Source organism: Stegostoma tigrinum, chromosome 29 (genome assembly GCF_030684315.1).
Source record: "Stegostoma tigrinum isolate sSteTig4 chromosome 29, sSteTig4.hap1, whole genome shotgun sequence".
Classification (NCBI taxonomy): Eukaryota; Metazoa; Chordata; class Chondrichthyes; order Orectolobiformes; family Stegostomatidae; genus Stegostoma; species Stegostoma tigrinum.
Window position 1 is genome coordinate 45,456,982 of NC_081382.1, and position 16,389 is coordinate 45,473,370.

Below are 16,389 nucleotides of genomic sequence, written 5' to 3' on the forward strand. Positions count from 1 at the left end.
TTTCCCGCAACACATCCCTCACACCCCGCCCCCGCCACAACCGCCCCAAGAGGATTCCCCTCGTTCTCACACACCACCCTACCAACCTCCAGATACAACGCATTATCCTCCGACACTTCCGCCATTTACAATCCGACCCCACCACCCAAGACATTTTTCCATCCCCTCCCCTGTCAGCTTTCCGGAGAGACCACTCTCTCCGTGACTCCCTTGTTCGCTCCACACTGCCCTCCAACCCCACCACACCCGGCACCTTCCCCTGCAACCGCAGGAAATGCTACACCTGTCCCCACACCTCCTCCCTCACCCCCATCCCAGGCCCCAAGATGACATTCCACATTAAGCAGAGGTTCACCTGCACATCTGCCAATGTGGTATACTGCATCCACTGTACCCGGTGCGGCTTCCTCTACATTGGGGAAACCAAGCGGAGGCTTGGGGACCGCTTTGCAGAACACCTCCGCTCAGTTCGCAACAAACAACTGCACCTCCCAGTCGCAAACCATTTCCACTCCCCCCTCCCATTCTCTAGATGACATGTCCATCATGGGCCTCCTGCAGTGCCACAATGATGCCACCCGAAGGTTGCAGGAACAGCAACTCACCTGGGAAGACTGCAGCCATATGGTATCAATGTGGACTTCACCAGTTTCAAAATCTCCCCTTCCCCTACTGCATCCCTAAACCAGCCCAGTTCGTCCCCTCCCCCCACTGCACCACACAACCAGCCCAGCTCTTCCCCCCCACCCACTGCATCCCAAAACCAGTCCAACCTGTCTCTGCCTCCCTAACCTGTTCTTCCTCTCACCCATCCCTTCCTCCTACCCCAAGCCGCACCCCCAGCTACCTACTAACCTCATCCCACCTCCTTGACCTGTCCGTCTTCCCCGGACTGACCTATCCCCTCCCTACCTCCCCACCTACACTCTCTCCACCTATCTTCTTTACTCTCCATCTTCGGTCCGCCTCCCCCTCTCTCCCTATTTATTCCAGTTCCCTCTCCCCATCCCCCTCTCTGATGAAGGGTCTAGGCCCGAAACGTCAGCTTTTGTGCTCCTGAGATGCTGCTTGCCCTGCTGTGTTCATCCAGCCTCACATTTTATTATCTACCAATAGAGCATTTGCATCTTTCTTTATTAAGAAAGATCTCAGATGTCAACTACTAAGAATTTTTTTACAATAACTTAGAATCATAGAGTCATACAGCACAGAAACAAACCCTTCGGTCCATATTGAACATAAGAGAACATAGAACAGTACAGCACAGTACAGGCCCTTCGGCCCATGATGTTTTGCCGAACTTTTACCCTCATCCTAAGGTTTATCAAACCTCCACCCCTACCTTATACTATCATCCATATGCCCCTAATGAAGCCAAGTCCACTACCCTCTCTGGCAATGCATTCCACGCCCGACCACTCTCTGAGTAAAGAACCTACCTCTGGTGTCTCTCCTATATTTACTTCCACTCACTTTAAAACTATGCCCCCTTGTAATAGCTACCTCCACCCTAGTAAAAAGTCTCTGGCTGTTCACTGTATCTATACCTCTGATCATTTTGTACACCTCGGTCAAGTCACTTCTCATCCTTTGTCATTCTAAAGAGAAAAGCCCTAGCGCTCTCAACCTTTCCTCATGAGACCTTCCCTCCATTCCAGGCAACATCCTGGTAAATCTCCTTTGCACCTTTTCCAATGCTTCCACATCTTTTCTGTGATGAGGTGACCAGAACTGGACACAATACTCCAGATGTAGCTGAACCAGCATTGTGTCTCGCTGGAACATAAATTCACGGCTCTTGAACTCAATCCCTCTATTAATGAAAGCTAACACACCATCGTCCCTTCTTAACAAAGCTATCCACCTGGGTGGCAGCTTTCAGGGAACTGTGGACATGAACTCCAAGATCCCTCTGCTCCTCCACACTGCCAAGAATCTTTCCGTTAACCCTGTATTCTGCTTTCAGGTTTGTCCTTCCAAATTGAATCACCTCACACTTCTCAGCTCAGCTCTGCATCCTATCAATGTCCCTTTGTAACCTAGAACAGACCTCTGCACTGTCCACACACTACCTACTTTTGTATCATCTGCAAACTTACTAATCCACCCTTCCACTCATTCATCCAAGTAATTTACAAGAATCACAAATGGAATAGGACTGAGAACAGATCCTTGTGGTACACCACTCGTAACTGAGCACCATGTTGAATATTTTCCGTCCATTACTACCCTTTGTTTTCTAAGGGTCAGCCAATTCTGAATTCAATCTGCCACATTTCCCCCTACCCCATGCATCGTTACCTTCTGCATGAGCCTACCATGGGGAACCTTATCAAACGCCTTACTTAAATAATCCCAAACAAAGTAGTCCTGCCTACCTGGTCCTGGCCCAAATACCCCCAAACCTTTTGTATTCCTGTACTTATCCAAATGTCTTTTAAATGTTGTAATTGTACCTGCATCTACCACTTCCTCAGGAAGTTAACTGCACATGCAAACCAGCTTTTATGTACAAAAATGCCTCTCATGTCTTTTTAAAATCTCCCTCTTCTCCCCTTAAAAATGTGTCCCCAGTCTTGAAATCCCCCATCCAAGAGAAACAGACAACTACTACTAACTCTATCTATACTCTCATTATTTTGTATGAAGATACCAAATATATCCCAGAGTGGGAGCTGGATGAACTTCGGATCATTCGGGAGGCAGAGTCAGTGATAGACAAGAGTTACAGGGAAGTAGTTACTCCTAAGCGTGAAGAAAGCTGGGTAACTGTTAGAAGGGGGAAAAAGCAATCAGTGCAGGGATCCCCTGTGGTCGTTCCCCTGAAAAACAAGTAGACCGTTTTGGATACTGTTGGGGGGGATGACTTACCAGGGGCATGCAGTTGGGTGCAGGTCTCTGGCACAGAGTCTGTCCCTCTTGCAAAGAAGGGAAGGGGGGATAGGAAGAGAGTGATAGTCATTGGGGACTCAATAGTTAGAGGGACTGATAGAAGGTTTGCCGGGAACGAAAGAGACTCACGGTTGGTGTGTTGCCTCCCAGGTGCCAGGGTCCGTGATGTCTTGGATTGTGTCTTTGGGGTCCTGAAGGGAGAGGGTGACCAGCCCCAAGTTGTGGTCCACATAGGCACCAACAACATAGGTAGAAAGAGGGATCGGGATGTCAGGCAGGATTTCAGGGAGCTAGGGTGGAAGCTGAGAGCTAGAACAAACAGAGTGGTTATCTCTGGTTTGTTACCTGTGCCACGTGATAGCAAGGCAAAGAACAGGGAGAGATTTCAGCTGAACATGTGGCTGCAGGGATGGTGCAGGAGGGAGGACTTCAGGTACTTGGACAATTGGGGCTCATTCTGGGGAAGGTGGGACCTCTACGAACAGGATGGTCTCCACTTGAACCAGAGGGGCGCTAATATCCCGGGTGGGAAATTTGCTAGTGCTATTTGGGTGGATTTAAACTAGCTCAGAAGGGGGATGGGAAACTGAGGTGTAGTTCTAATACACAGGAGGATGAGCGTAGGGAGGGCATGGACAGGATCTTACTGTCACAGGAGTGTGCTGGCAGACAGCAAGCTGGATTGAAGTGTGTCTACTTTAACACCAGGAGTATCCGGAATAAGGTAGATGAGTTTGCAGCATGGATAGGTACCTGGAACTTTGATGTTGTGGTCATTTCGGAGACATGGATAGAGCAGGGTCAGGAATGGATGTTGCAGGTTCCAGGGTTTAAATCTTTCAATAAGGTCAGGGAAGGTGGTAAAAGAGGGGGAGGTGTGGCTTTGTTGGACAAGGACAGTATAACGGTGGCTGAAAGAACTTTTGATGAGGACTCGTCTACCGAGGTGGTATGGGCTGAGGTCAGAAACAGGAGACGAGAGGTCACACTGCTGGGAGCTTTTTATAGGCCCCCGTAAAGTTCCAGGGATGTGGAGGAGAGGATCGGCAAAACTATTCTGGGCAGGAGTGAAAAGAACAGGGTGGTCATTATGGGAGACTTTAACTTCCCTAACATTGACTGAAAATGCTATAACTCTAGTATGTCAGATGGTTCAGTTTTTGTCCGATGTGTGCAGGAGAGTTTCCTGATTCAGTATGTCAAAGGGCTGACAAGAGGGGAGGCCACACTGGATCTGGTACTTGGTAATGAACCAGGCCAGGTGTTTGATTTAGTGGTAGGTGAATACTTTGGAGAGAGTGACCATAATTCGGTTATGTTTACTTTAGCAATGGAAAGGGATAGGAACATGCCACAGGGCAAGAGTTATAGGTGGGGGAAGGGCAATTATAGTGCGATTAGGCAAGACTTAGGAGGCATAGAATGGGTTAGCAAAATGCAGGGGATGGGGACAATCGAAATGTGGAGCTGGTTTAAGGAACAGATCATGCGTGTCCTTGATAGGTGTGTCCCTGTCATGCAGGGAGGAAGCGATAAGGTAAGGGAACCGTAGTTTACTAAAGAAATTGTATCTCTTGTTAAGCGGAAGAGGGAGACTTATGTGACGATGAGAAGAGATGGTTCAGATGAGGCGATGGAGAGTTACAGATTAGCTAGGAAGGATTTAAGGAGAGAGTTAAGAAGAACAACGGGGGGGACATGAGCAGACACTGGCAGGTAAAATAAAGGAGAACCCTAAAGCTTTCTATAGGTATGTGAGGAATAAGAGGATAACTAGGGTAGGAGTAGGGCCAGTCAAAGACAGAAGTGGGAAGTTGTGTGTGGACCCTGTGGAGATTGGAGAGGTGCTAAATGATTATTTCTCATCTGTTTTCACTGAGGAACAGGAGAATATTGTAGAGAAGATGACTGAATTACGGGCTACTAGAATTGAAAGGATTAAGGTTAGTAAGGAGGAGGTATTATCAATTCTGGAAGGTGTCAAGGTAGATAAATCCCCTGGGCCGGATGGGATTTTTCCGAGGATTGTCTGGGAAGCTAGGGACGAGGTGACGGAGCCTTTGGCCTTAATCTTTGAGTCTCATTGTCTGCAGGTTTAGTACCAGAGGACTGGAGGATTGCAAATGTTGTGCCCTTGTTCAAAAAGGGCAGTAGGGTGACCCAGGTAATTATAAACCTGTGAGCCTTATGTCTGTTGGAGGAAAAATTTTGGAAGGGATTATAAGAGATAGGATTTATAATCATCTAGCAAGCAACAATTTGATTGGAGATAGTCAGCATGGATTCATCAAGGGCAGGTCGTGTCTCACAAACCTCACTGAGTTTTTTGAGAAGGCGACCAAGCATGTGGATGAGGGAAGGGCAGTTGATGTGGTGTACATGGACTTCAGTAAAGCCTTTGATAAGGTTCCACATGGTAGGCTATTGGAGAAAATACAGAGGCACGGGATTGAGGGAGATTTAGCAGTTTGGATTAGAAACTGGGTTTCTGTAAGAAGGCAACCAGTGGTGGTTGATGGAAAATATTCAGCCTGGAGTCCGGTTACTAGTGGTGTGCCTCAAGGATCTGTTTTGGGACTACTGCTGTTTGACTCCCCCGCAGAACGGGCAGCCCTCCGCTCCCTCCGCTCCAACCCCAACCTCACCATCAAACCCGCAGACAAGGGTGGCGCAGTGGTAGTATGGCGCACTGACCTCTACATCGCCGAGGCCAGACGCCAACTCTCCGACACCACCTCCTACCGCCTCCTCGATCATGACCCCACACCCGAGCACCAAACCATCATCTCCAACACCATTCACGACCTCATCACCACAGGGGACCTCCCACCCACAGCCTCCAACCTCATTGTTCCCCAACCCTGCACGGCCCGTTTCTATCTTCTTCCCAAAATCCACAAACCTGCCTGCCCTGGTCGACCCATCGTCTCAGCCTGCTCCTGCCCCACCGAACTCATCTCCACCTATCTGGACTCCATTTTCTCCCCTTTGGTCCAGGAACTCCCCACCTACGTCCGTGACACCACCCACGCCCTCCACCTCCTCCAGGACTTCCAATTCCCTGGCCCCCAACACCTCATATTCACCATGGACGTCCAGTCCCTGTACACCTGCATTCCGCATGGAGATGGCCTCAAGGCCCTCCGCTTCTTCCTGTCCCGCAGGCCCGACCAGTCCCCCTCCACCCACACTCTCATCCACCTAGCTGAACTCGTCCTCACACTCAACAACTTCTCTTTTGACTCCTCCCACTTCCTACAGACTAAGGGGGTGGCCATGGGCCCCAGCTATGCCTGCCTCTTTGTAGGTTACGTGGAACAGTCCCTCTTCCGCACCTACACAGGCCCCAAACCCCACCGCTTCCTCCGGTACATTGATGACTGTATCGGCGCCGCCTCTTGCTCCCCAGAGGAGCTCGAACAGTTCATCCACTTCACCAACACCTTCCACCCCAACCTTCAGTTCACCTGGGCCATCTCCAGCACATCCCTCACCTTCCTGGACCTCTCAGTCTCCATCTCAGGCAACCAGCTTGTAACTGATGTCCATTTCAAGCCCACCGACTCCCACAGCTACCTGGAATACACCTCCTCCCACCCACCCTCCTGCAAAAATTCCATCCCCTATTCCCAATTCCTCCGCCTCCGCCGCATCTGCTCCCACGATAAGACATTCCACTCCCGCACATCCCAGATGTCCAAGTTCTTCAAGGACCGCAACTTTCCCCCCACAGTGATCGAGAACGCCCTTGACCGCGTCTCCCGTATTTCCCGCAACACATCCCTCACACCCCGCCCCCGCCACAACCGCCCCAAGAGGATCCCCCTCGTTCTCACACACCACCCTACCAACCTCCGGATACAACGCATTATCCTCCGACACTTCCGCCATTTACAATCCGACCCCACCACCCAAGACATTTTTCCATCCCCTCCCCTGTCAGCTTTCCGGAGAGACAACTCTCTCCGTGACTCCCTTGTTCGCTCCACACTGCCCTCCAACCCCACCACACCCGGCACCTTCCCCTGCAACCGCAGGAAATGCTACACTTGTCCCCACACCTCCTCCCTCACCCCCATCCCAGGCCCCAAGATGACATTCCACATTAAGCAGAGGTTCACCTGCACATCTGCCAATGTGGTATACTGCATCCACTGTACCCGGTGCGGCTTCCTCTACATTGGGGAAACCAAGCGGAGGCTTGGGGACCGCTTTGCAGAACACCTCCGCTCAGTCCGCAACAAACAACTGCACCTCCCAGTCGCAAACCATTTCCACTCCCCCTCCCATTCTCTAGATGACATGTCCATCATGGGCCTCCTGCAGTGCCACAATGATGCCACCCGAAGGTTGCAGGAACAGCAACTCATATTCCGCCTGGGAACCCTGCAGCCATATGGTATCAATGTGGACTTCACCAGTTTCAAAATCTCCCCTTATCCTACTGCATCCCTAAACCAGCCCAGTTCGTCCCCTCCCCCCACTGCACCACACAACCAGCCCAGCTCTTCCCCCCCACCCACTGCATCCTAAAACCAGTCCAACCTGTCTCTGCCTCCCTAACCGGTTCTTCCTCCCACCCATCCCTTCCTCCCACCCCAAGCCGCACCCCCAGCTACCTACTAACCTCATCCCACCTCCTTGACCTGTCCGTCTTCCCTGGACTGACCTATCCCCTCCCTACCTCCCCACCTACACTCTCTCCACCTATCTTCTTTACTCTCCATCTTCGGTCCGCCTCCCCCTCTCTCCCTATTTATTCCAGTTCCCTCCCCCCATCCCCCTCTCTGATGAAGGGTCTAGGCCCGAAACGTCAGCTTTTGTGCTCCTGAGATGCTGCTTGGCCTGCTGTGTTCATCCAGCCTCACATTTTATTATCTTGGAATTCTCCAGCATCTGCAGTTCCCATTATCTCTGTCATTTTTACAAATGACTTGGATGCAGGCATAGGTGGATGGGTTAGTAAGTTTGCAGATGACACTAAAGTCAGTGGAGTGGTGGACAGTGTGGAAGGATGTTGCAGGTTGCAGGGAGACTTGGATAAACTGCAGAATTGGGCTGAAAGGTGGCAAATGGAGTTCAATGCGGATAAATGTGAAGTGATTCACTTTGGGAGGAATAATAGGAAGGCAGAATACCAGGTCATTGGAAAGATTCTTGGTCATGTGGATGTGCAGAGGAATCTTGGTGTCCATGTACATCGATCCCTGAAAGTTGCCACCCAGGTTGATAGTGCTGTTAAGAAGGCTTATGGTGTGTTAGGTTTCATTGGTAGAGGAATTGAGTTCTGGAGCCGTGATGTCATGCTGCAAATGTACAAAACGTTCGTGCAGCCTCATTTGGAATATTGTGTGCAGTTCTGGTCGCCCCATTACAGGAAGGATGTGGAAGCATTAGAAAAGGTGCAGAGGAGATTTACCAGGATGTTGCCTGGTCTGGAGCGCAGGCCCTATGAAGAAAGGCTGAGGTACTTGGGTCTGTTCTCATTGGAGAGAAGGAGGCTAAGAGGGGATTTAATAGAGACATACAAGATGATCAGAGGATTAGATGGGGTGGACAGTGAGACTCTTTTTCAGAGGATGATGACTTCAGCTTGTACGAGGGGGCATAGCTACAAATTGAGGAGTGATAGATTTAAGACAGATGTCAGAGGCAGGTTCTTTACTCAGAGAGTGGTAAGGGCCTGGAACGCCCTGTCTGCCAAGTTAACTCAGCCACATGAGGGGCATTTAAACAGTTGTTGGATAAGCATATGGATAATGATGGGATAGTGTAGGGGGAGGGGCTTAGATTAGTTCACAGGTCGGCACAACATCGAGGGCCGAAGGGCCTGTTCTGCACTGTATTGTTCTATATTCTATATGGTTGTAAAATTTGTTTATAACTCAAAAATAGGTAAGAAAGTAGGTTGTGATGAAGACATAAAGAGGCTACAAAGAGATTTAGCTAGGCTAAGTGAAAAGGCATGGGAAAATATGAGGAAATCCATTTTAATTGGAAGAACAGAAAAGCAACATGGTTATTCAAATGGAGAGAGACTGCAGAATCCTGTGGTACATGGGATTTGTGTGTCCTGGTACATGTTAGTTTAGAAGAAGTGGAATGTTGTTGTGTGTTGTGAGGGAATATATAATAATAGACAATAGACAATAGACAAAATGAGTTGTAGTAATGTGGACTTCAGGCTTGAGGGGGCCAAATGGCCAACTCTAACTCCCAATGTTTTGTGTGTATTTAAAATGTTACTGACAAAGTCACAGTGAAAGAGGATGTAGTTGAAACACTGATGGGCCGAAACATGAATAAAAACACAGAATGAGAAAACTGACTACATTTAAAGTTGAAAAGTCATTCGATTGGATGTGATAAATGTAAGGAATTTAATTTTATTCCACCTTGGGAAGTTGGTGTCATTCGCACCGCTGCCTGATGGGTGCAGGTAGACCAACAATGCTGTTAGAAAGGAAATTTCAGCATTTTGACCCAGTGAAATGGAAGTAACAGTGATGTATTTCCAAGCCAGGGTGGCGACTGGCATGGAGGGGAACTTGCAGTTGATGGTGTTCCCATTATTTGCTGCCCTTGTCCTTCTAGATGGAAGTGGTTCATTGGTGTTCTCACCAATGAATGTCAAGGATAGGGGGAATGGTTAGATTCTCTCTTAGTGGAGCAGCCTAACATTGTGTAATGTGAATATTACTTGCTGCTTTTCAGTCGAGGCCTGGATATTGTCCTGGTCTTGCTGCATTTGGATATGGACTGTGAAATAACTGCACAGAGGCCAGTACCCTACTACCAAATCACCTTTTATGTACATGTGTACAGTCTGCTCAAGTCAGTCCCTGAACTGAGGAGATTGTAAATCCCCTGTTTATTTGGTAAGCTAGGGCTTCCTGATTGGCCAAAGTTAACAAATTCAACCAAGGATCTCAAAGTCAAGGAGATCCACATGGTTCCAATCACTTCAGATTGCTTCAGTATCTGAGGAACCATGAATGGTGCAGAACATAATGCAATATTAGTGAACATCCCCATTTCCTTACAACATTCCTCACTTCTACTTTCCTGTGTTTTTCCTATAACCCTTGATCCTTTACTGATTAAGAATCTATCTCTCTCAGCCTTAAATACATGCAGAGTCTCACAGATCTCTGTGGCAAGGAGTTCAGAAGACTCACGACCTTCTGAGAGAAGAATTCTTCCTCATCTCAGTCTTAAATTGTCACCCTTCATTCTAAGACCATACCCTTAGGTCCCATATTCTCCCATGAGGGAAATTTTCTCTAGTCATTTACCCATTCAAGCCCCTTAAGAATCCTGTATGTTTCAACATGATTACCTCTCGTTTTTCTAAATTTCAGTGAGTCCCAACCTGTTCAGCCTTTGCTCAGTAGGCAATCCCTCCATTACCAAGGATCATCCGAGTGAACCTTCTGTGAACTGCCTCCAACGACATGATATCTCACCTTAAATAATGGGACCAAAACTCCACATGTGCTCTCACCAGCAGTCTGTCAGTTGCAGTAAAACTTCCCTACTCTTATAGTCCAAACCCCTTGAAATAAGGGCCAACATTCTATTTGTCTTCCTGATTCCCTGCTGTTCCTGTGTGCTACCTTTCTGTGTTTCATGCAGAAGCCCCCAAGATGCTTACAGTTACAGCTTTCTGTAGCTGTTTTTTCCTATTCAAATAATATTATGTTCTTTTGTTTTACCTTCCAAGTCCCATACCTCCATGAGCCATAACAAAAGTGCAACTATCTTATTGAAGTATCAAAAATGATTAATTTGTTTCTTATTATTACTCTTAACTAGAGCAAGGGGCTTTCACTACGCTTTTCTAAAAAAAGCAAAATTACACTTTATTACAGGCAAAATGATTCTTCAAACAAGTGGAATTAAACTGTATACAGACATGGACTGAACAAAGAAATACATGACTCTGCAGAGCCATAATGGGGAAAAAATATGGATAAAAGGGGAATAGACACAAAAACACCCTTGTAAATCAAGGAGTGAATTCAGATGACAAAAATAGATGGACTTCTCACAGTTCCTTCAAATTCCTGTTGTTGAGCTCTGATGCTGACAGCGATACAATAATGAAAAGCCATCTGACTGTTTTTCAGATTCAGCTGAGTAAGAGTTAAGAATCTTGCTCTTTAAAAGTTTATTTTGTTTTTCATCCGACTTCACTGACAAAGAGAATTCTTTCACGTCCAAATTTGATTCTTCCTGACAGAGAGAAAGATAGATACAGTACTATTTATCCTTGAATATTTCTCTGGCAACTATCCACAGTTTCAATGTCTGTACTAACAAAAAACACTCAGTACCTCACTCTAGAGGCTGTTGTTAGGCATAGGCAGCATGGAACCACAGGTATATAAGGTCTAGGGGCAGGTGTAGGCAATTTAATCCCTCATGCCTGCTTTGCCATTTTTATCTGATCTCATCTTAGCATCAACTCCCCTTTCCTGATGAAGAGTCTAGACCGGAAATGTCAGTTTTTGTGCTCCTAAGATGCTGCTTGGCCTGCTGTGTTCGTCCAGCTCCCCACTTTGTTATCTCAGATTCTCCAGCATCTGCAGTTCCCATTATCTCGACTCCCCTTTCCTGCTCACTCTCCATAAACGTTCAACACATTACTAGTTAAAATCTACCTATCTCTTCCTTAAAATTATGTAATGTTCCACCCTAGGGTAGTGAATTCCACAGATTCACGATCCTTTGGGAAAAGTAATTTCTCCTCATTTCTGTTTTAAATCTGCTACCCCTTATCCTGAAACTATGATCTCTCATTTTCGATTGCCCCACACTTTACATTTGCTTTCTCTATTTACTTATAAGAGTTAATTACATCTCCTGTCATTTTACTATACACCAGACAACATAGGCCCAAACTAATCAATTTCCCTTCATCAGACAAATCCGCTCATCTCTGGAATCCAATTAGTGAAACTCCTCTCAATAGCCTCCAATGCAACTATATTTGATCCCCCTTTTAAGGAATCAAAATTGTATGTAATACTGCAGTCTCACTCATGCCTCGTACAGTTGCAGCAATATTTTCCTACTTTTATACAGTAAAGGTTTCCAGGTTTGTTTACTGCACAATTAAAACAATAAAACTGCACCCTTGACTTTTTCAAAGCTATGCTGGATTCTGCTTTTCCAAGTCACATTTTATGTAAACAGCAAATAGATCATAGTCCCTTTAAACTTATGACCTTCCAAGTCAAAGTAAGGCATGATAAAAGTCTTAATGTCCTCCTTCCAACATTTCTAGTGTGTTGATAGAGCGGTGCCCTTAGTACATGCGGACCTTGTGGTTGGAATGTGGATAGCACCGCGTGAAGAACGTGGTGCCAGAAGATTTTAATCTTCTCTGAGGAGGAATTTGATCATTCTCTTAAGCGAGGCGTCTTGTAGGGCTCAGGGAAATGGGGGACGGTGGGAACTGGGAACCTGTTGGTCTTGCAGTCTGCTAGCACAGAGACGATGGGCTGAGTGGCCAGTTCCCATGGAACCATTCTGTTATGTTTTAGTCACGGTGAGGCTGGGATGAGGACTTTGAACAGCGCTTGAAACGAATACATGGCCCCGGAACTCTACCTGATCCCGGTAAATCAGAGCACGGCGCTAGCTGCAGCTGCGCAGTGTGGCCTGGGGGCGCGCAGCGTTAGCGGGTGTCCGCTGCTTGTTCGCTCCCGCTGCAGCTCGCACCCGCGCCTTCAGTCCCTGATACAAAGTTACAGAGCGAGCCGCCACCGCAGCTACATTGTATCCGCCGGGAGGGAGTGACCGAGGATCGGCTCTGGCCCCGCTCAGGGTTCCTCCGTGGCCTGGGAGCGTGCTCCAGCCCAAAACATTGCTCCCAGCAGCAGTGATTCCCCGGACCCTCGCCCCCGCGTTGGATCTACTCCGCTTCAAACCGGACTCGCTTTCCACTCCACCCCCATCCCATCGAGCTCACTCCACATTCCCTCTGTCCCTCATTCCCTCTCTCCCTCACCCCTTCCATTTTTCATCCCTTCCCTTACACTTTCACTCCGTCACTCCTTGCTTCTACATTTACTATTCTTCTGTCCCCCCCGCCTTATTTACCTTTGTGACCCCTCTCCCCTCCCCTCCCCCACGATATTGTGACTGTGTTCTCACGAAACCTGACTGCAGGATGGAGGAGTGGAGGCAGTGTGGCCGCTGGCTCATTGATTCCAAGGTGTTACCCCCAAATCACCGTGTAGTGTGGCCAGCGGCTCAGGTCTTTGACTTGGCGCAGGCTTTGAGGGATGGGGTACTGCTGTGTCAACTTCTGCACAACCTGAGCCCTGGTTCCATTGAACTGAAGGACATCAATTTCAGACCACAGATGTCACAGGTAAGACTTAGTTGTGGGAGTGAGGGGAAAATCTGGAGAGAGATGACAGAGAGAACAAGAACTGCAGATGTTGGAATCAGAGACAACGCAGTATGGAGCTGGAGGAACAGAGCAGGCCAGGCAGGATCAGAGGAGCAGGAAAGTTGAGGTTTTGGATTGGAACCCTTCAGAAAAATGTTTGTTTGTATAAGATGCTGGTAGTGGGTCAAAAGTATCAGGTTGTTTTCTGGGCAACTCGACTAGAGTTGAAAGAGTGTGGTCTTAGAACAGTTCCCTGGGGTAAACATGATCCTGTGCACCACTTTCAGCACCTGATAGGATTTGAAATGAGAATGATAACTCTGGATCAAAAATAATTTAAGAGTGGAGGTAGAGTTAATGGGATACTACTCTCTATTATGAGAGGAACCAAACATGAAAGTGAGATAACAAGGTGTAGACCTGGATGAACACAGGCCAAGCAGCATCTTAGGAGCAGAAAAGCTGATGTTTCGGGCCTAGACTCTTCATCAGAAAAAAACATAAGTGAGATTAGAAACAAAAACAGAAAAATTGTTGAAAAAGTTCAGCAGGTCTGGCGGCATCTGTGAGGGAAAAGCAGAGTTAATGTTTCTGGTCCAGTGATGCTTCCTCAATCTGCTGAGTTTTTCCAGCAATTTCTGTTTCTTGTTTGTAATTTCTAGGATCTGCAGTAGGTTTGGTTTTATAAAGGTGAAGTTGTTATTTCATCTATGCAGATTATTGGTGAGATCAAGTCTCAAATACTGTGTGCCATTTTGATCATTTTATTTTGGGAAGATTGTAAATATGTTTGAGGAGGTTCACTAGATTGATACCTAGAATAAGTAGATTGTCTTATGTGGAAATGTGGTCAGGCTGGACTTTCTAGTTCTGACTTTGAAGAATGTGAAGTGACTTGTTTGAAGTGTTTAAGATCCTGAATACAGAGATTTTTGATCTGTGGGGGAGATAAGGGGTTCTGGGCAAAAGGCAGGAAAATGGATATGAGGAATGTTAGATCAGCCATGAATGGCAGAGCAGGCTTGAGGGGGCCAACAGCCAATTACTCTCTTTCTGGTCCTGGGCTAGACAAGGTGGATGTGGAAAGAATGTTTCCTCTTGAATAGGAGGCACTATTTGAGAATTAGGGAACACTTTTTAGGACAGAAATGAAGGGAATCTTTTATTTCTGAGGGCTATGTGACTTTGGAACTCTCTGTCTCAGATGCCAGTAGAGGTGGGGCTATTGAACATTTAAGGCAGAGCAGGTAGATTCTTATTAAACAGTGAATCAAAGGTTATCAGGGATGGATGGGAATGTGGAATTCAAAACAAACAGATCAGCTGTGATTTTATTGAATAATAGAGCAGGCTCAAAGGATTGAATGGTCTCCTACTGCTCCTAATTTATATGTTTGTACATTTTCATATGTAATAGAAGGAGGAATGGAGTATAAAAAAGGAAAAGTCTTGCTGTAATTGTACAGAGCATGTCTGAGACCACATACTGCAGAGAGTTGTGGACTTTTCATTTTAAAGAGGGGTATAATTGTATTGGAGGCAATGAAGAAATGCTATAGATGACTGCTGGTAATTCTTCATGTGTTCATATGATCCTCTCACAAGGGAAATAACTAGCTGACTGGTATCAAGGTGCTGACTGACCCTCTCCTCACTAAGAATCTCTGAAAAGGTTCTAGGCATCATGAGCGATCAGTTGTACTGGCATTGATCACTGTATCCATGGAAGCCTGTGTCAATGACTCAGTCTCATCCTCGGTCATTCAGTGTCCCTTGCAGGAATGTGAATTATCCATTGATTATAAGAACAGGTTGATTCAATTTTGAAGCCTTAATGGTTGGCTTAAAGGGATCAGGTTGCTTGCTGAGTGCTTCGTATTGTTGCATAATGTCAGGATGACTGAACTTAATCTTCATTCCACTGCCCGATAATTAGTGACTTGATGGTTGAAACCAGGAGAAACCATTTTCAATGTTTTATATTTTGACAGGATGGTTTGTCGTGAGTGCTGCACTTTGTAACAGGAAGTCACTCTGTAACAAGGCAGAGCCCCTTAATGGGATGGCTCCCAATCTGAGGGGGGTGGCGTAGTGGGATGCTGTGATTATAGGGCGGTTCATAAGGTTGTATTCTGAAATGATGGTGTTCCAGCAGTTTCCCAGTGATTGGCCTTGGTAATGGAAGAAGAGATTAATTCTCCATGTGATAACTGTAATATTTGCGGTTGGTTGGAGTCAAGGTGGTGGTGAATTGGTTCCTTGCTGGATCAAACTGAGTAATTATTGGGAGTAGTTTAATTGCTGTGATTGCTACATTGTGACTCCCTGTCTATTGAGGGATGATGAACCTGCAGTAAAAGATGCTCTGTAACCTCACCACATTTGGTTGGGCAGTGGACTGTGGCAGGTCTGTCACAGTTTAACACGGGAACAGTATTTGTGGAGACAGATCTGTTTCAAAATCTGAGGGTTGAAGTAATTTGATCATCTTGAGCTTTCTGTGGTGGTTGGTGTAGTTTTTAGCTCTTTGTTGCTAAGTTATTTTGCTAGCCTGTTTGTGACACTGTGACTCAGTTATTGAGTGTTGAACAGTCTCGAAATGAATTGCTAATTGTTACATGCATACGTTCGTGCAGGAGTTGTTTTGGGAACATTAGGAAAATGTGATACTGGAGAGAGATGGGAAATTTAAACTTGGCTCCTTGTTCAGGTTTTGAGAGTTCAGGGAAACTAACTGCCAAGGTCCTGCTGATAGTCTACACCTCGCCCTGGTGTTTAGTTGGAGAAGGTGGTGTCTTAATGTCTGCTGAAAATTTGAGGTGATCTGGGGCGCAGCCTTTGGTTAACTGAAATCACTGTTAAAAATAATAAAGATTACAAACTGTGTCTGACACGTCCTGTTCATGGGATATGTTGGTGAATGATCTGCAGCGATTGCATTACTCCTCATGGGACTGTTTTTCTTTCGTTCTTGCTCCTGTGGTGTAATACTGAGCCTCCTGTAGCCCACTAGCCACACTCTGACTGGCTGTGATGTATTTACCTGCACAGGGACTCCTTTTTGCCAAACCCTGTTCTGTTACAGTTTACATAAT

At 46.7% G+C, this 16,389-nt stretch overlaps 1 protein-coding gene across 7 annotated transcripts in view; it reads left to right on the top strand.

The window, feature by feature from the left end:
- vav2 (vav 2 guanine nucleotide exchange factor) overlaps nucleotides 1-16,389 on the top strand; it is a 188,033-nt gene that overhangs the window by 3,883 nt on the left and 167,761 nt on the right. For 5 of the 7 annotated variants that reach the window (XM_059638204.1, XM_059638207.1, XM_059638205.1 and 2 more), the window contains exon 1: nucleotides 12,319-13,273. The exons of the other annotated variants lie outside the window; for them this stretch is intronic. In XM_059638204.1, coding sequence (XP_059494187.1) covers nucleotides 13,070-13,273 — 204 coding nt within the window. In that variant the 5' untranslated portion in view covers nucleotides 12,319-13,069. Of the gene's footprint in view, nucleotides 1-12,318; nucleotides 13,274-16,389 lie in introns of those variants that run through there. 7 annotated transcript variants of the gene reach the window in all.